Raw genomic sequence first — 21487 nt, 5'->3', positions numbered from 1 at the left:
TTCTGAGAAAAAAAGTCAGAATTGCAGGATATGAACCTGCAACTGCAAAAAAAATAAAAATAAATAAATACTGAATTGTGAGATTTATTGCAAGTTTATATCATGCAATTCTGGGAAAAAGTCAGATGCAAAAAGAATTTAACTGTCATATAAAAAGTCAGAATTACCTTTTTTTTTAATTCTTTATTCACTGGCGGAAACGGGCTTCCATAGGGAAACTGAGACCTCTGAAAATCTGAAAATATTTTTTCTTTTAAAACCTGGTAAAAAAAACAGACCTTTTTTAATGAGTAAGAAATATTTCAGATTATCCACTGTTTCTGCCCTAATAAAAGAGGTAAATTAGTTTCAAATGATTCATTTGACTATTGTTACAAATGGTCAGATGTTCTTTCCTTCCACTAAAGCTCAAGACGCTCTTTGGATCATTTCAAACCATGCTGGATAATATGAACACAACAATGAAACTGATACAAACTTATGGAGTTCAAGAAGCTTGAGTGCTTTTGTCATGAAGGCAAATACGAAGCAAACTAAATACTGACACATTCTGAAATTCATGTATTTCTATTTTAGTATATATATCATTATTTTATATTTTAAAGAGAATAAAATGTTATACTAAATTAAATTATTTAGTTATCTTTTCACTGATGTGTGTATCCCACAAATACAGTCATAATCTCCTTCTAAAATACCACCTCAGAGAGCTTTCTATTTTTACCTTAACTCTGCTTTAAAAAGGTTTTATATTGCATCAAATATGCAAGCTGCGCCACACAAATACACACACACAGGGAAAATGCCATAGAGCCCAACATTTATCTCCGGCCTGCTAATGATGTGTGCAAACAATTAAGAAAAAGACAAAAGCTTCTCAATTCTTTGTCTCGCAATCCAAACACAACACAATCTAATCTGCACAGCAGACAGAGGGAATAAAGCTGCTGTCTGCAATAAAGTTCCTCTATGAATTAAAACAGTATTTCACATTCCAAAACAAACCAAGAAGTAAAACCTCCAGCCAATTCTCAAAGCACCTGGATCCAATCCAGAAACACCCTGGTCAAAACTTACTGCATGGAGGCGAGTCCGGTGAGTAAAAGCCCTCCCCGTCCAGTCCAAACAGCAGGTAGTCTTCCTGCAGCATGACTATCAGCCCAAAAAGTGTAGGATGTGATGTGATGCCACAGCCCACTCCTGTTCAAATACACATTTAATGCACCATCCCCCTATGTGTGTGCATATATATGTGACCACATGTAATAAGGAGAGGAAACGCTATACATAATAGTACACACACACACATACGTAAATCTGCACTGTACATCATTGCTATTCTGGATAGAAACATGCACCAGAGGGCACAGAAGCACTTAGCTTAAACCCCACCTATTTTTCTTCTAGAGGGGGAGGAAGAATGGCATTGAAAGGGAATGAACAGAGTGATGCTAAATGCATCATACTTTAAATTCCATATTTATATTTAAATCCAATAATTGTAAGAAGATGCCAATTTTAAGGACAGTACTGTGCACGTCAACAAACCTGCAGTAAAACGGCAGGTTACAGCACACGTGTGTGCTAAAGGTTGATCCTTGCTTTTAAATGACAGAATTAACCTCTATTCAACCCCAGAGACAATACTGAAAACACATCAACAAAAAACAGCAGCCAAAAGCCAGTCATCAGTCGCTCAGTAAACACAGCTCTTCAGTCCTGCTCTTTTTATCTTTTTTTTTCTCCTCTTCCGCTCGCTGCCAAATTACCTCCTTTCTGCTGCCTCCAATTAAAGTGATTATGAGACTGTGGTGTGCCGCGTGTGTGTATGCAGAGAAAAGAGGAATAACATGCTGATTATAGCTAATAGAAAACGTGCATGTGGCTGCGGTCGTCGGTGTCTTGAAATGATGTATCAGAATTTGTCCATTTATCATTTCTGTGTGTTTATGTGCATGCATTTATGTACACGCATAGAGTTATATGGCAACATAATGACATTTCCAGCATATCTGTAATGTGAATCTAAAGGAAAATGAATTTTTACTGGAAAATATTGCGCGTGAGGGCTTAATTTCATCCGCTGGGATTTGATTGGATCATGAAAACATTAGGCAGCCCATTAGGTTATGAAATTATTAGTTAGTATTTTTTTTCATCATTTCAGAGGCAGAGAAAGTTATTACATTTATAGTAATTTACAAATGATACAAAAACCATATCATTTTTACTTTACAGTAACATGCAAAATAGGGTCAATTTCATGTTTTCTTTAGAGGTGATTTGTGCAGTGTTTTTTTTTTTTTTTTCTCCAATGTTTACATATTTTAGGGGTATACTGATTAAAATTGCAATAATAAAAAGCCAATAATTATTTTGATGTTATGGCAAATTATCAATAAATGCCAAATATCAATTATATACTATTTTGTCTAAATAAAATAAAAATAAAAAACTAAAATTAAAAACAATCTTTTAAATGTTACAAGTTAATTTGTCATTTAATTTATACTGTACATAACGAAAAATATTCATTTAGAGATTTGCTAATACTAATTTCAATAGCGTTGTTAAATTATAATTTTTTAGATTAACTTAATGTGAGTGTTAGCTAAGATAACCTAAATGTAAAAAAATATTTAAATAATGTACAATTTCATATTTAAAAATATTGTAATAATCGAGTGATCGATTAATTATTCCGACGTTTAATCAAGTAGTTGGAATATTATATAATTTTTTTTTTTGTAGGCCTAGCATTTGTGAATTCACAACAGCACTATGCTTTATTATTATTTTTAAATGGGTTTAATATATCATGCAGCCTTGGAAAACTAATAATGCACCACTTCCGGTATTTTGACGGCAAAATGTAATCGAGGATTTTTTAAAATCAAGTACTCGAGCTGAGTCAAGGAATCGTGGTAGCCCTATGCACAGTCATTATTTTTGTTTCATTATCACAGTCATTATTTATAACACTGTCATTATTTTTGCACATTCCTTTGTTGATGCTAGTGGCACAGAAATGACACAATTTTAAACACCCTCAGCAACTTTACAAGTGTAAAACATTTTTACAAAATACATTCACAGCATAGAAATGCCAGGCCTCGTTCACTAGAGCACCATGCATTGCTGAAGGTCGAGCTGACGGAGCACAGCTCACAGCCATGTAGAGAACAGCAGGATCTGTGGCTCAGGGCTCCATGTTGAAGAGTGGGCGGACATTGGCTGTCAATAGCCTTTATGCACCTTGAACAAAAGATGGAAGGAATAATCCAGAGGGAGAGAGGAAAGAGAGATAGCAATATCACAGCAATTCATGTGTCAAACAGAGAGAGGAGCAGGAAGGAAGAAGGGAGCCAAATCAATACTGCTTCATATGCGGTGCATGTAAAAGTCAGATCATGCAGGACAGGAGGGGTAGGAGAAGAAATTTTAGACACAAATAGCTACAGTGGTATTGGTGTCCTTGGTTTGTTTCGAGGAATTTATTCTCATTCTCTTTATCAGTAACACACACACACACTGGGCACTATGAATACCACTGCCTCAATTAGATTTGGCATTATTCACAAGGCACTAAACCCTCACAGCAAAATGCAATTGCTTGGTATTACTACTATGCTATTTTCAAAATTAAATAGATGCAAGTGTTTATCAATGTTTTTGAACAAGTTCTTTGACAGTGAAATGTGCTGAATATTATTAAAGTGTTAAAGTTTGAGCTTACTGCAGTAATGGTGAGAATAGTGCTTGGATAGCGTTTAAATACAGCATAGTGACATTTAGGTTGCAGTGCAGTGACGTTTATGTTAGCGTTCAAACAATGTTTAAGTTAAGTGCCATGACATTTATGTTAACATTCAGACTGTTTAGGTTCAGTGCAGTAAGGTTTATGTTAGCGTTAGCGTTGAAATTTTGTTTTAGTTAAGTACAAAGACATTTACAGAAGACTTCAGACTGTTTAGGTTTGGTGCATTGAAGTTTACATTAGCATTTATAATGTGTTTAGGTCCAGTGCAGTGAAGTTTACATTAATGTTCAGATGATGTTTAGGTCCAGAATTGTTCAGAATTTGTATAGGCTCAGTGCAGTGACGTTTACATTAGTGTTCAGATGACGTTTAGGGTTCAGTGCAGTGACGCTAATGTTAGATTCAAAATGTGTTTGGGTTCAGTGCAGTGATGCTTATGTTAGTGTTCAAACAATGTTTAGGTTTAGTGCAGTGACGTTTACATTAGCATTCAGTATGTGTTTAAGTTCAGTGCAGTTACATTTACTTTGCCATTCAGACAATGTTTCGGTTCACTGCAGTAATGTTTACATTAGTGTTCAGACAATATTTAGGTTCAGTGCAGTGATGTTTACACTGGCATCAGATGATGTTTAGCTTCAGTGCAGTGATGTTTACATTAGCATTCAGGATGTGTTTAAGTTCAGTGCAGTTACATATACGTTGCCATTCAGACAATGTTTAGGTTCACTGCAGTGATGTTTACATTAGTGTTCAGACAATATTTAGGTTCAGTGCAGTGATGTTTACACTGGCATCAGACGATGTTTAGGTTCAGTGCAGTGATGTTTACATTAGCATTCAGGATGTGTTTAAGTTCAGTGCAGTTACATTTACTTTGCCATTCAGACAATGTTTAGGTTCACTGCAGTAATGTTTACATTAGTGTTCAGACAATATTTAGGTTCAGTGCAGTGATGTTTACACTGGCATCAGATGATGTTTAGGTTCAGTGCAGTGATGTTTACATTAGCATTCAGGATGTGTTTAAGTTCAGTGCAGTTACATTTACTTTGCCATTCAGACAATGTTTAGGTTCACTGCAGTAATGTTTACATTAGTGTTCAGACAATATTTAGGTTCAGTGCAGTGATGTTTACACTGGCATCAGATGATGTTTAGGTTCAGTGCAGTGATGTTTACATTAGCATTCAGGATGTGTTTAAGTTCAGTGCAGTTACATATACGTTGCCATTCAGACAATGTTTAGGTTCACTGCAGTGATGTTTACATTAGTGTTCAGACAATATTTAGGTTCAGTGCAGTGATGTTTACACTGGCATCAGATGATGTTTAGGTTCAGTGCAGTGATGTTTACACTGGCATCAGACGATGTTTAGGTTCAGTGCAGTGATGTTTACACTGGCATCAGACGATGTTTAGGTTCAGTGCAGTGATGTTTACACTGGCATCAGACGATGTTTAGGTTCAGTGCAGTGATGTTTACACTGGCATCAGACGATGTTTAGGTTCAGTGCAGTGATGTTTACATTAGCATTCAGGATGTGTTTAAGTTCAGTGCAGTTACATTTACTTTGCCATTCAGACAATGTTTAGGTTCACTGCAGTAATGTTTACATTAGTGTTCAGACAATATTTAGGTTCAGTGCAGTGATGTTTACACTGGCATCAGATGATGTTTAGCTTCAGTGCAGTGATGTTTACATTAGCATTCAGGATGTGTTTAAGTTCAGTGCAGTTACATATACGTTGCCATTCAGACAATGTTTAGGTTCACTGCAGTGATGTTTACATTAGTGTTCAGACAATATTTAGGTTCAGTGCAGTGATGTTTACACTGGCATCAGATGATGTTTAGGTTCAGTGCAGTGATGTTTACACTGGCATCAGATGATGTTTAGGTTCAGTGCAGTGATGTTTACACTGGCATCAGATGATGTTTAGGTTCAGTGCAGTGATGTTTACACTGGCATCAGACGATGTTTAGGTTCAGTGCAGTGATGTTTACACTGGCATCAGACGATGTTTAGGTTCAGTGCAGTGATGTTTACACTGGCATCAGACGATGTTTAGGTTCAGTGCAGTGATGTTTACACTGGCATCAGACGATGTTTAGGTTCAGTGCAGTGATGTTTACACTGGCATCAGACGATGTTTAGGTTCAGTGCAGTGATGTTTACACTGGCATCAGACGATGTTTAGGTTCAGTGCAGTGATGTTTACACTGGCATCAGACGATGTTTAGGTTCAGTGCAGTGATGTTTACACTGGCATCAGACGATGTTTAGGTTCAGTGCAGTGATGTTTACACTGGCATCAGACGATGTTTAGGTTCAGTGCAGTGATGTTTACACTGGCATCAGACGATGTTTAGGTTCAGTGCAGTGATGTTTACACTGGCATTAGATGATGTTTAGGTTCAGTGCAGTGATGTTTACATTAGCATTCAGGATGTGTTTAAGTTCAGAGCAGTTACATATACGTTGCCATTCAGACAATGTTTAGGTTCACTGCAGTGATGTTACATTAGCATTCAGGATGTGTTTAAGTTCAGTGCAGTTACATATACGTTGCCATTCAGACTAGTGTTGTCAAAAGACCCGGTACTTCGGTACCAAGTCGGTACTAAAAAAAATTAAATGTTACGGTACCAGGTTTCCTTAAGTACCGGTGGTACCGAGCACCCGGTCAACCCGGTTCTTACTGCGCTATGCGAAAAGTACGCACTGCGCAGTTGTTGCGTCTTCTTCACAAAAGCACAGAGACACGGCGACCGGCGGTGCTGCTGATGCGGCTGCTCTGAATCCGCTTGTTGAAAAGAAAGGAGGAAGGAGCCACGTGTGGAAATATTTTGTATTTGCGGCTGATGACAAGGGCAACATCATAGATCATCAGAAACCCATTTGCAAACGGTGCATCGAAGTTCTTTCTCAAAAGGAGGAAATACATCGAACTTAATAAAACACCTCAAAGACCGACACCCAGATTTAATGAAAGAGTTCAAGCAGGTAAGTTTTCATTTAATTTTATATTTAGAGCTTTTGTTATAAAAATTATACCTTAAATAAACATCGCCATTTGCTTAGTTAATCGTTAGCATAAGCGCGGCTAATGCTAACGCGAGTATTAGAATAAACTTCTTTATTACGTGTTTAATGCTCCTATAGCGTTTATTAAAAAAAAAAAAAAAAAAAAAAAAACAGGACATGATAGTGTGGTATTTTTACACACCTGAGGCTTTTAAATGACATGTGTAGCTAAAATATGTGTGTTAGAGAACAAATGTACAAATGTATGGTTAATGTTTATAGCCTTAAAATCGGTCCATCAGAAAAGCAGTTCTAGGCTATGAAATATAGTTTGCGCAGTTTGATTAAATAAAAGTACAGTCAAATACAGTCCTGTATAGTTTGGTAAAAGATACTTTTCATTAACATGACTTAATATTATCTAACATCAAGTTACAGTGAGTGAACATTAATTAATGTGTGTGAATTTTGTTTTATACAAACATTTGATGGTTCATGTTTGTTCATTGTGCGTGAAATAATGTTAACAGATACAACTTTTAATTTAAAATAAATTATTAATACATTTTGAAATTAAGAGAATAATTGCTATGTAACACTTGTTTATTAAGTCATGTTAAATGGAGTCTTTTTGTAAAGTGTTTTTAATAAGACAGTTTCCGTCTGTGCAACATTGATATCTTACACTCAATATAAGTAATCTTATCTAACTTTGTTATAAAAAGCTGAGGTTTGTTATTTACTGAAAAGTTATATATAAAGTTCTGTTTAGCTGGTGTCAATCTAATATTGCATTTAGTTAGACTCGGCCAATTGTTTTACTCAAGTATATTATATTTTCCTTTTACAGCTGCAGGCTGAAGAAGACCACGAACCAAACTCCTAAGCAGACAACGGTTCCAGATGCTTTTCAGCAGCAGAAGTATGACAAAAACTCACCTGAGGCAAGAAAACTGAACCGAGCTGTTGCTGAATTCACATGTATGGATCAAGTGCCAGTTTATACAGTGAAAAATGGGGATTTCAGCAAATGCTTCATCACCTCAGCCCAAAATACCAGCTTCCAAGTCAAAACTTTGTTTTATTTTTGTTTGTTATAAATAAAAATAGTGTTGTTCAATTCATGTTTTTGTGTTTTGATTTGGTACCGAAATTGGTACCGAGAACCGTGGATTTTCACTGGTATTGGTACCGAATACTGAAATTTTGGTACCGTGACAACACTAATTCAGACAATATTTAGGTTCACTGCAGTGATGTTTACATTAGTGTTCAGACAATATTTAGCTTCAGTGCAGTGATGTTTACATTAGCATTCAGGATGTGTTTAAGTTCAGTGCAGTTACATATACGTTGCCATTCAGACAATGTTTAGGTTCACTGCAGTGATGTTTACATTAGTGTTCAGACAATATTTAGGTTCAGTGCAGTGATATTTACACTGGCATCAGACGATGTTTAGGTTCAGTGCAGTGATGTTTACACTAGTGTTCAGACAATGTTTAAGTTCAGTGCAGTGATGTTCACGTTGGCATTCAGACGATGTTTAGGTTCACTGCTGTGTTTACATTAGTGTTCAGACAATATTTAGGTTCAGTGCAGTGGCATCAGACGATGTTTAGGTTCAGTGCAGTGATGTTTATGTTGGCATTTACAAGATGTTTAGGTTCACTGTGATAACATTAACATTCAGAATGTGTTTAGGTTCAGTGCAGTGATGTTTACATTGGCATCAAATGATGTTTAGGTTCAGTGCGGTGACGTTTACATTAGCATTCAGAATGTGTTTAGGTTCAATGCAGTGATGTGTACGTTAGCGTTCAATGCCGCTTACATTAGCATTCAGACAATGTTTAGGTTCAGGCAGTGATGTTTGTTAGCGATCAGAATTTGCTTAGGTTTAGCGCAGTGACGTTTATATTAGTGCTCGGATGACGTCTAGGTTTAATGCAAGGACATTTTTGTTAGAATTTAGACAATGTTTAGGTTTAGTGCAGTGACTTTAACATTAGCACTCATAATATGCTTAGGTTCAGTACACTGATGTTTATGTTAACAGTCTGTGTTCAGGTTCAGTGCAGTTAGTCACGACAGTCATGCTTGCATGAATTAATCAGTAGCTATTGTCATTATGGAGGGAACTTGAACATATGTTTATTGCTGAAACAATGTTTAGGTTAAGCACAGTGACATTTAATTGAATGGTTATGTAGGACTGTGTCATGTAAAAAGTATGTTTTTGTAAGTTGACTCCGTTAAGCTAAAAGCTCATAATCGGTTCCTGTATGCATGACCTTCCATTCCATCTCGCCTACTCTTCACCCTCATTGGTTCAGAAACCCTGAGCAACAGTGGACATGGATTTTCCTTTAGTTGCTTGTTCGTGGTTGTTTAATTCCGCTGAAATGACTGCAGATGGAATCTCATAAACTGTGTCTGGCAAGACCTTGTTTCTCAGTGGACAAACACACACATACTCATTCTAATACACATACTTTCACACTCTCTGGCATTTCATACCAACCGGAAAAACAGGCTGTTTAAATGAAACCCATAAAACACAGAAGCCCTCCCATGAGAAATACTCACGCTCTGCATCAATAATTCCAGAAGTTCATGAATATTTGACGATTCCTTACCTGAGATGTGACAGGAACAAAGAACGTTAGAGAGAAATGCAACTGAGTGCACAAGAGAGATTTAGCGTGTGTGTGAGTGACAGGAAGAGAAAGAGAGAGAAAGAGTGTAGGAAATGCCACCATTTTTGTCATCTAAGTAGATCTCTAAATGACAAGAGTAGTGAACAGTTATTGACAGCATTCCAGGATGGCCAAAAAGAGCAAGGCAACTTTTTGCAAAGTTCCAGAAAGTTCACTGAAACACACCCAGAGCATCTTGCCCAGGCAGATGCCAGCCAGCAGAAAAGACACCACTTTGATACCTGTCCAACTGTGATGACATCACATCCAGTTCACACAGCAGGGGGCAACAGATGGTTTGTGTCATCTGCTATCTACCACGGGTGCTTTCTAAAACATCTTCCGCCTCGCAAAAGACGCTGTGATGGAAGATGAATAGGCGAGCACATGAGAGAGGAATGAAAGTGAAGGAGGTTTCTTTTAAAAGGTCTCCATGACAACGGCATCTGCCTGGCCGAATTAGGCTATTTTAATTATTTCATTCATGGTTACACATCTGTGCGTGCATGAACAAGTGAGATTTGTTTTCTAAATGACATCTGAGTTACAATTATTAATTTAGGTTGCCTGTGATTTTATGCACAGATTATGATCTCAGAAGTTTCTGTTGTCAGGATGAGCGTCATACAAGGTCATGTGATCAGGATGTGTGTATCACAAAACCCACTGAAATAAGACTTGTGACGTAGTTGTAACAGGCATTATGCATACTGCTACTAAAGTGGCCGTTGAACAAAAAAGTGTTCATTTATAACATCCTGCAATGTCATCAAACACATGATAGATGACACTTAAAAGAGTTTAATGTATAATGACATAATATACTTAAATACTGTATGTATGTGTAATGCATGTGTACTGTATAATACATCCGTGTGTATTTATATAAACACTACATTATTGATTGATTTATATATAAATTGCCATTTGAAAGCGCTAAACTGAGTTTAAAATGCCTGTTGTTGATGTTAAATATTAAAACAAACAATTTGGCTCTATCAGCTGTGTATTTAACCACAATCATGATAGCTGCATTGTGACTGTCACATCCTGTGCACTTTATACAAGCAAACATCTGCATACAAACCACATCTGGGACTAATTAAACTCAAAAACTCATTTTCAGTGCATTTATTTTATTCAAACTGATGCATAATGACTAGTGGGTAAATTTCACTCTCGACTGCCTGTGAAGTGATGTATCTGTATTATCTGTTCCCTTATTCCCTATGTTAATGCCCTTTGAACTCAACATGGATATTCCCTTTGGATTGGAAACTCATTTAATATGACAGAATACCCTGTGAAGCCAACTTAACAGCACACTTATGGTCAACTGGAATGTACCTTCAGACTTCAAACTACACGGTGCTCAGGTTTGACTCAGACTTAAAGGGACAGTTCACCCAAAAATGAAAATTAGCCCATTATTTACTAACCCTCATGGCATCCTAGACATATATGACTTCTTTCTTTTAGACGAATCCAATCGGAGTTGAAAAATGTCCTGGATTATTCAAGCTTTGTAATGGCATAGGTGGGTGTTTCTCTTCAACAGGTCAAAACAAGTCCAATAAAGTGCATCCATTCATAATAAAAGGTGCCTCACATGGCTCCGGGGAGTGAATAAATGCCTTCTGTAGTGAATCGATGCTTTTTGTAAGAAAAATATCTATATTTAAAACATAATAATCACTTTAATCTAGCCTGCGCTCACTTTTGTACATGGAAGCCGTTCTGGGCAGATGACGTAGGGTGTTGCGTATGCGCTGGTGAGTCTCGTGAAACAAACGTTTGTTTACAGGAGCAAAGAAAGCAAAGTTTCCTTAATTTAGCAAAAGAAAAACAGTCTCCTCTTGGCTTATATTGAAATCCTCTGACATTTTTCTTTACAAATACTCATTTTGTGCTTCTGCTTTGTACTGTTGTTTTACCTCTCCCGACGTCCTACATCATCCGCCCGGAACGGCTTCTGTGTACAACAGTTTGTGCAAGGCTAGATTAAAGTGATTATTACGTGTTGAATATGGATATTTTTCTTACAAAAACACATCGATTCACTATAGATGGCCTTTATTCACCCCCACCCGGAGCCATGTGAGGCACTTTTTATTATGGATGGATGCACTTTATTGGACTTGTTTTGACCTGTTGAAAAGAAACACCCACCTATTGCCATGATAAAGCTTGAAAGAGCCAGGACATTTTTAAATATAACTCCGATTGGATTCGTCTGAAAGAAGAAAGTCATATACGCCTAGGATGTAATAATTTTCATTTCTGGGTAAACCAACCCTTTAAAGGTCCATTGAAGTGCTTTGAAACATGCATCATTATTCCATGTGTTGATGTAAATTCAACTGAAACAGAAAAACAGGGCGGGACATATCAAGCAGTCCCACCCCCTTTTTTAAAAAGCCAGTAGCATTTTGTTTATATCACAGCTTGGGCAGAGCTGTTGAGCTTAAAGCCGTACAGAAAACACAAGTTCTGTGAACAAGTGACTGATTTTATCCACAGGTTCAGTGTCTATTTATGGTGTATGGGGCGGGGCGCTTCGGATTCTAGAGAGCATTTGATTGGACAGAAAGTTTGATGAGAAGCTGAAGTGCAACGTCAAAACCATTGATCCATAATGGCGGAAGTGAGAGACCGTAAGTTTTGAATGCTTATATCTTCTAAATGCAAATTTTGTAATTGTTTTGGAGCACACTAGCTAATAGATAACCCTGAGGCTAACATATTCATACTAAAAGCCAAAAAACTTCCATTTTGATTTCATGGGGACTTTAAATGAGCTGGTCTTGACCGCTTATTCCTTTTACATCAGATGGGATACAATTATTCCACAGTTCACTAAGTTCATAATGGAGCTGCAACACGCAGTGAAAAAAGAAATATAACAGCTACTGTATTCAACAAAGGTCAAAATAAATAAGAGGAAGAGTAAAAGAAGATAATAATATACCACAATCACAGAAAATCCTATCAGAACAGGATTAAAATTCTCAGAGAACACTTGAGTCACCCGGAAAACAGCAGGTAATTTACTCGGTAATATTTTCCCAAGGTTGTGTGAGAAAAGCACCAACGTGTTTGATGCGAATGGGACTAAAATATACACAAAGTACATTTCTGAAAGATGAATTTACCTCACTGCCGCTGGGAAAACCAGTCTAGTCCTAATTAGGCCTTACTCTTGCATACAGTACACACAAATACACCCCACAGAGAAGGAAATACAGTGAAACCGGAGAAGAAAATGGATGGACAATGCAATAACTACATTCAGAAGCCATCTGATGTAGCTTAATTGAATTGATTTGTGTGTGTGTGCATGTTCTGGCATCAATCCTTGCAATTTTGATCTTGACGAAGGTCAAACAACAGCCAGTTTAACTCACTCACAGGCATGAAAGCAACTTTCTCTCTCATTCCCTTTCCATCAGTTCACTCCTCATCAGAGTTCCAGCTTTTCCTTTTTTGTTTCCACTTTCTTCATCCTCACATCACAAATCCATAGAGAGCATAAGCAATTTAACGGCACATTACCATAATGCATTGAACGCTAAAGCCAAACATTAGCTCGCTACCTCTTGCTCCAAATTTACATGTAGTATTAAGGCACTACAAATGTGCATCACTTTTTTTCAGTCATTCACTGCACTGCACCCCTATAGCTTTGCTTGTAAACAAAACCCTGGTGTTTTTATTACTGAGCTAAAAGACTTGGTAATTACAGACAACAAAATGACCTCACAAACTGTGTCTCAGATGCACACGCTTCGCTAAATGACTGAGCATGCCACAACGACACATGGTATTAAAGTATTTACACAAGAATATCATAAAGGGATAGCTCACCCAAAAATGAAAATTCTGTCATTAGGCCCAGAAAGGTAGGGCATTGATGAAACAGTTCATGTGACATCAGTGGTTCAACATTAATGTTATGAATTTACAATAATACTTTTTGTGTGTAAACAAAACAAAAATAATGACTTGATTTAATAATTTCTGCCAGGTTCTATGTCAGAACGGCAGAAGAGATGTGTACTCTAACTCAAGAAGGTTAGGGTATGTCGAAAAACTCCAATTGTATTTTCTCCCTCAACTTCAAAAATCATTTCAAAATCATCCTACATCGCTGCAGAAGTACTGACCCAGTCTTTGCAAAGTAAACAGGCAAAGAAGATCAAACACCCTTAACAAAAAAGGTAAAACAGCGATATAGGACGATTTCGAAGTTGAGGGATGAGATGGGAGTTTTTTCGACATACCCTAACTGTCATGAACCGGAACAAAAACAGTCCAGACAGAGTAAGACAAGATGAGCGTTTGGCATTAAAAAGTATATAACTTTTATTATTTTTATTAAAAAAATGATCATTACACTAGATAAGACCCTTCTTTCTCAGCTGGGATTGTTTACAACTGCATTTGCGATCGTTTGAAGCCGCATTTAAACTGCATTTTGGAAGTTCAAAATCAGGGCACCATATCAGTCCACTATATGGAGAAAAATCCTGAAATGTTTTCCTCCAAAAACATAATTTCTTTACGACTGAAGAAAGAAAGACATGAACATCTTGGATGACAAGGGGGTGAGTAAATTATATGTGAATTGTAGTTCTGGAAGTGGACTTCTCCTTTAAGGTTGAAACACTGATGGACTATTTTAACAATGTCCTTACTACCTTTCTGGGTCTTGAGCATGTCAGTTGCATTGCTGTCTATGTAGGGTCAGAAAGCTCTCGGATTTCATTAAAAATATCTTAATTTGTGCTCCAAAGATGAACAAAGGTCTTACAGGTTTGGAAAGTCATGAGGTTAAGTAATTAATGACAGAAATATTTGGATGAACTATACCTTCATTTCAAGAAGCTTTTTAAAATGTATAGTTAACTCTTTATTTTGATAGTCCACTTTAGATATAAGCTCACTCCATGTTAAATCAAATTTCAGAAACTGGCTTAAATTTTTGATTTTGTTAATATTTTTTCTTTGGAAAGACAAACAAATAGCGATGAAAGCCAAAATATTTGATGTCATGGACGTATTTACTAAGTAATCCACTACTTTATAGAGGGGGGTCAAAATACAACTCTTAAATATACAATTTTTGGAGCCATTATGTTGTTATATGTTATAGATTATGTTATGTTTACACAGAGATTGGTAGTTCTATTAGTAAGATCGGTTTACTTTAGCAATTGTGTTGCATTATATGCCAATAGTGATGTGGAATTTTTTTTTCCTTTTCGAAATTTGCATTCCTTTTTACAAAAACTATCACAGTCCCTCTGTTGTGGGGAGCTAAACAACCCCAATCAAGCAGCAATTTTGCTTATTTTTCTAAATTATGCATATACTACAGATCAAGTAGACCGATAACTGATATTTTGAATCCGATATATATATATCTGGTGAAAATTAATGTCAAAATTAAGAATAACAAGGGCTCTGACACAAACTTACTTTAAATGCTTTTAAATTATTATTAACTTTTTGAAAACGGCTGATACCGATAACCATAAAAATGCTTAATATCACTGCCGATAATCAGCCAGGCCAATAAATGGTCAACTCCTAGCATATTAGACTTTTTTAAATCTAATCTAATATAATATAATATAATATATAATAAATTTGTATCCCTTTAACTTAAAAAAAAATCTCAAAATCAAACTTTCTGGCCAGGAACCTCTGGTTGAGTTTACATGGAATGACCCTATAACTAACTTCACAACTCCATGTCAACTAGCAATCATTGGAGTATTACATCAACTTATTCTACTAACCCTAACCTAGCAGGCTACTAATACTCTAATGAGAGTTAGGTGACATGAAATTGCAAATTAATGAGTGTTCGTTGACATGCAGTTGCAAGTTAATGAGAGTTAGTTGACATGTTGTTGCAAATTAATGAGAGTTACTTGACATGTTGTTGCAAAGCTATTTATAGTTAGTAGAATGTCAAAAGTGGACTACTGAAACCAAGCATAACCAAAATATAACACCTGAAAGTGCAATCAGTACCTAGGTTGCACATTGTTAAAAAAGACAAACACAGTGATTTTCTCATGAAAGAAGGTTGGAAGATTGTTAGCAAGGTGTCATGAGTGCATCATCTCAGCCCTACCCATAACCCCCTCCGCCCACACACACCTTCCACATCATCTCGGCCTGCTTTGTATTCTGGTCGCGCTGCCGTGTGCTCTCTCTCTCTATCTCTCTTTCCAGCAGTGATGGCTGAAGAACAGAGGGAGGGAGACGAGTGTCAGAGGGAGACCAGCCGATTACCATTTCAGCGCAAACACACACTTTCACGGTTTCAGAGTGACACAACAAACTCGTGCACACATACATATATATGACATTTTTGTGCCAGGAATACCCAAAGATCTTTAACCTTGTGCTGAAGGCCACTATTTAAACATTTACAGATTAGATGCAGCTGTGTGAATGTGTGTGTATGTGAGACAGCAAGTCAAGCAAATCCATGAGTGTTTAAATATGCAGCTGGTACTGGATGTTTCCCTCCCTGTGTTACTCAGTATTAAACATCATTCCACAAACACACAGACTACATGAGTAACTTTGCTCTCTTCCTCATCCCTATACTATGAACTCATATATGACAGACATCTTTCAAATCTGTTGGCATTTTATGTTGCAGAGATGATTTTTAATAAAACTAGCCTCTTTGCCCTTTTTGTTATATTAAGGTTTCATGACGTTTTATTATGCATTCATTACCTATTTTTCAACTACTTTTTATTTTTATTTATATTTTTGTTTTACTACTGAAAACCAATATATTTACAATATAAAATAGAACATTATGAAAAAAAATCATTTCAGAAGCTTTTGTGAAAAAGATTTATTGAAAAATTGACAAGAATGATCACTGTCCGTCTGTTGTGAGGAGCCAAACAACCACAATAAAGCAGCAATTTATTTTATTTTTCCAAATTATGCATATATTTAGGGGTCAACCAATATGTGTTTTTCAGGACCGACGCCGATACCGATTATTACAGATCAAGTAGACCAATAATATAGATATTTTGAACCAATATATATGTTTGGTGTAAAAATTAAAATTAATGTCAAAATTTAGAATAACAAGAGCTCTGACAAAAACGTACCTTAAATGCTTTTAAATTATTAATCGGTTTTGAAAATGGCGGATACCGATAACCATAAAAATGCTTACTATTAGTGTCGATAATCAGTCAGGCCGATAAATGGTCAACTCCTAGCATATTAGATTTTTTTTTAAATTGTTAATATAATATAATATAACATAATAAGCATTCATTATTGTATTCAATTAAAATATTTAAAATGTCATTTCTATTAGAGCTGTTTCTACTACAGTATGCTATTAAACACAACACATATCCTACTGTTCATAAGTTTAGGGTAAGGTCTCTTATTCTCAGCACAGCTGCATTAATTTAATAAGAAATACAGTAAATACAGTACTACTGTGAAATATTATTACAATTTAAAATATTTAAAATACACTATATGTAACTTATACTATGTTTTAAATTCTAATTTATTCTTGTGACGGCAAAGCTGAATTTTCAGCATCATTACTCCAGTCTTCAGTGTCACATGATCTTTCAGAAATCATTCTAATATACTGATTTGCTGCTCAAGAAACATCTATATTACAATCAAAATTGAAAACAGCTGTGCTGCTTAATAGTTTTGCCTTGGATGAGCAGAAAGTTAAAAATACAGCATTTATTTGAAATAGAAATCATCTGTAACATTATAAATGTCTTTACTGTCCTTTTTTATCAATTGAATGCATCCTTGCTGAATAAAAGTATACATTTATTTAAAAAACAACAATGTTGGAATGGTTAGTGGACAATTTAAATAAACTAGTAAGTGCTAAGAGTGAGAGCTGCGAATAGGGAGACATCTCATGAGCTGCCTTTAAAAGCAGATATTTGTCTGCACGGGATGCTCCGCTGAATGCGTTCATTGAATTGAGTGATGGAGCGCGGTGCCGATGGAGCCTCATTGTCTGGTACTAATGGCTAACAGCAAACAACTGTGGGCTCCTCAGGCCAGACAAAGTGGTGATTGCTTGTTTCTGTCTGCAGGCTCAGACACAGGCTCCAGTCTGACCTAGTTCTGCTGCCGATAAAAAGAGAATTAAGTCCAGCCACAAATCGCAGCTCTACTTCTAGTGCTGACAGGTGAACAGTCATTCAGAGAGTCAGAGATGAATGACATGGACAGGGAGAACAGAAAAAATGCTTAAATACATGCAAAGAACAGAATAGAATATCTAGCAGGGAGCAATACGTGCAACATCAAGCTAAATCTACAGTCAAAGCATGTTGTTTAAGACAAATACATGACAACGATGTATGTATGTTTTTTTCTTCAAGATCGACAGACAAAAAACAGGCAAAAACAAGAAAGAGATAATGAATGGTGTCCAGTGAGTCTGAAAAAGCCAGTAAGCGCAGTGACTGCAGGAGAGGAAGAACAGGCTCAGGCACCTGTGCGGTGTCTGTGGTGCTGTGTGATTGCCTCACTGTTTGAATTATATCAGCTAACGATAAAAATCACTGAAGAATGACATGAAGAGAATATTATTAAGAAGTAACAACTTCTAAAAGCCGCCTTTCATATTCAGTTGAATTTCAGAGACCATTTTGAATCAGAGCAATAAAGGTTTGCACATAATTTAATTTCATATATGGGTGATTCTTCAATTAGGGGATATTTTCTGTCCCCTAGAATGGTTTTAAAGCAAAAAAAAAAATCTTTCTAGGTTTAAAGAAGAGATCATGTTAGCTTTTTATTGCATTTTATTACATACTTTTTGAGCGGTGAACGGTTAAATTACCCTAACTTCCCTCTATATATACCATTATACACACAGCATTTACAGTTTCGGGTCAGAAAAAGGTCTGTTATGCTTACCATAGTTGCCTTTTTACATACAGTGTAAATACAGTAAAACAGTAAAGTTTTAAAAACAGAAAAAACAGTCATATTTCAGAATATTATGATTTAAAATGCTTTCTTTTTTAATTTATTGTAAAATGTATTTATTCCTGTAATGCAAAGCTGAATTTCCAGCATCATTTTTCTTCAGTCTTCAGTGTAACAACCGGCCTATAATGGTAAAAATCTACCCACTCATTTTTTTATAATCCAGATAAATTATTAACAGTCTCTCAGAACAAGCAATTTCAGATTCTCCCAACATACACGTCATTGTAGGGAACAAGTCCCGCCCATTTGTGACAAACTGGCCTATTACAATAAACACAGCTCTGAGTGAGAAGCAGCAGTCCGCCATTACTGGAGATATACAATGTCAGTGCCAAAGAGGCATTACAAGTGTTGTGTGTTAGGATGCACCAACAAACATAGGAGTCTCAGTAGACTCCCTCCATCTGAGCCGCTGGGACACTGTGGTTAAATTTCATTATCGAAGGAAATGTCCCGGAAAAAAATTTATGAAGTCCCCTATATGTTTAGGAATCAATACCAACACTTCATGCGTGAAAGTCAGCTCCAGACAAAGTAAGTATCATGTGTTTGTTTTCCAAATTGCCTTTCTAAAAGAGTTTTTGGCACTCTGTAAGGCTAATGTTGCTAAAGCTACCATTGTCTCTGCCTGTTCTCACTGATGCTGCTTTCACGTGCTTCCAGAATGATCGTAAATAGAAATACAGGAATGTGGGAGTTAAAATTTGCATAAAAAAAGCAATGTGAGGTCAACCGCTTGAATTTGTCATGCTCATAATCACAAGTGGGAAGTTTATGACAGCACGATGTCACCATGAGACTAGCTATGTTGGGCTGCCATCGAGTAAAGATTTTTCTGATCGACTTCGGCTTAAGAGATGAAGTCAGCGACATTGACTCATCATCTCCACAGTAATGTATGCACCTACATGTTTCATACAGATCATACAGGTCATTATTTTACAAAAGCACAACATTTCGTTGTTATTATGAGTGCACACAAATAAGCGTAGAGTTTTTACAGATTCTAAAGATGTATTACTCTTATCTGTATGACTAAAAATATTGCCACATAGATATATATTACCACATAGACCAGCCATTAACGATCAGTCCGTCATGGGCTGAGTGACTTCGCCACATCCTGTGGAATTTTGGTTGTCAACTAACGGTTAGTCGACTATTAGGGGGCAGTCCTACAGCTGTGTTGTTATTTTATCGTGCCATGCTCCCCGTCTGTGTAATTCATAAACGCATGTTTATTATGTAAAGTACAATCAGTTGACTGACTTTTAAACTGATTCTGGTTCAAACAAAAAGGCTGAATACCGCTACGGAGAGATACTGACATTTTCAGTGCATGAGATTATCCTGTTTTGTTTTTGCCAGCTCTTGAAGCTCCACCCTCTTCTGAAAAGGGGGCTGGGAGCACCAGCTCATTTGCATTTAAGGGGCAAACACAAAAATGGCGTGTTTTGGCTCATACCCTAAAAGTGGCAATTTTAACAAGCTATAAAAAAAATGATCTGTCAGGTATTTTGAGCTAAACCTTCACATGCACACACTGGGGACATCAGAGACTTGTTTTACATTTTGTAAAAAGGGACATGAGAGGTCACCTTTAATGTTTAAAACAGTTCCTGCTGCTGCTTCTGCTGCCTCACATTTTTGTGGAAACTGTGATACATTTTTTTCAGGATTCTTTGATGAATATAATGTTAAGAAGAACAGTGTTTATTTGAAATAGAAATCTTTTGTACCAATATAAATATCTTTACTCTTACTCAACCCAAACGTTCAAAAATGCATTCATTTAGTAAAATACCAACAGTTAAAAATGACCTTCAGTGGTGTAAGCTACACTTAAAAAAAATACATATTAGTAGCCATAAGGTACTTTTGACGAGCGACAGCTTTTGCACCCTGTTTTTTGAGAGTGTAGTGTAGTCAGGTTAATTCAGTCAAGTTTTTTTACTTTTTTAACAGTTATACAGATAAATTGAAAAATCACCCATATCTGAACACAGGTCTTGTGTAAGCCTGTATTAACCTCTGTCTTGAGTAATCCATTCACAAGTAATCTGGAGAGACAGATCGTCGTTTACACCTAGTATTAACATGCAACTCCTGTCACCACTTGTAATTGAATTTCTTTACTTTCCAAAAGAGACCTCAAGCACAAACGAGACATTAAGCCGAGTCCTCGCTGTTATTGTAACTGATTATATTAACGGTTTGAGTGGTCAGATCTAAAAAACATATTGGACCCATTTAGTGTTGTCTATTTGTGTTCGGATCACCTGAGGTGACTGTTATTAGGTACAAAATGAGATCATAATTTAATCCAGACTAGTTGTAGAAAACAGTCAACACAGCAGCACTCTGTTCCCGAAAAAGCAAAATAACTGATTTATTATTAGCAGGTTCAAGTCTGCATGTACAAAGATGGACAGATAAAGAGAGAGAACACAGAGAAAGATGAGAAGAACGGCATGAGCGGGACATAGCGGACAGGAAGGATGTCAAAGGGGATCTGGCTGTTCATTCATAAAGACTAATCGATTCACAGGAGGAAAGTGCTAAGAAAGCATTTGCGGGCTTTCTGTGCTCCCAGCAAATTACACACTGATTGATATGGATCCTATAGCCGTCAAGCGTTGGATTTATGAAGTAAATCTGCAGATATGGACACACACACATTTGACAGCGATGCACATACACAGCTGTGTTCAGGGATGTAATTTTCTGATTTATTTTAGGGTTTATCTTGTGGGCCAAGACCTAAAACCTTGCAGTAAATCCTCTTTTATACACAAAAACAAACACATATACTCAAACAGACTCTGACAGCTTAGTAAAGGATTTTCGGGCCTAAATTAGCCATTACTGCTCTACCACTGAAAAAACTACGAGAAAAATCTACTCTTTGCAAAAACAGACAGCGCTCCAATTAATTCAGATTGAGTCTGGAAAGAAATAACTGTCAT

General features: G+C 36.5%; 1 protein-coding gene across 4 annotated transcripts in view; it reads right to left on the bottom strand.

Annotated features, from left to right (window-relative positions):
• Positions 1-21487, bottom strand: part of srcin1a (SRC kinase signaling inhibitor 1a) — a 169684-nt gene that overhangs the window by 135681 nt on the left and 12516 nt on the right. For 3 of the 4 annotated variants that reach the window (XM_051106733.1, XM_051106739.1, XM_051106740.1), the window contains exon 2: positions 15657-15740. The exons of the other annotated variant lie outside the window; for it this stretch is intronic. In XM_051106733.1, coding sequence (XP_050962690.1) covers positions 15657-15740 — 84 coding nt within the window. The remainder of the gene's footprint in view (positions 1-15656; positions 15741-21487) is intronic. 4 annotated transcript variants of the gene reach the window in all.

This window comes from Labeo rohita, chromosome 3 (genome assembly GCF_022985175.1).
Source record: "Labeo rohita strain BAU-BD-2019 chromosome 3, IGBB_LRoh.1.0, whole genome shotgun sequence".
In the NCBI taxonomy this organism is placed as follows: Eukaryota; Metazoa; Chordata; class Actinopteri; order Cypriniformes; family Cyprinidae; genus Labeo; species Labeo rohita.
Note: the sequence above shows the minus strand (reverse complement) of the source record. Positions and strands in the feature narration are given on the sequence as shown.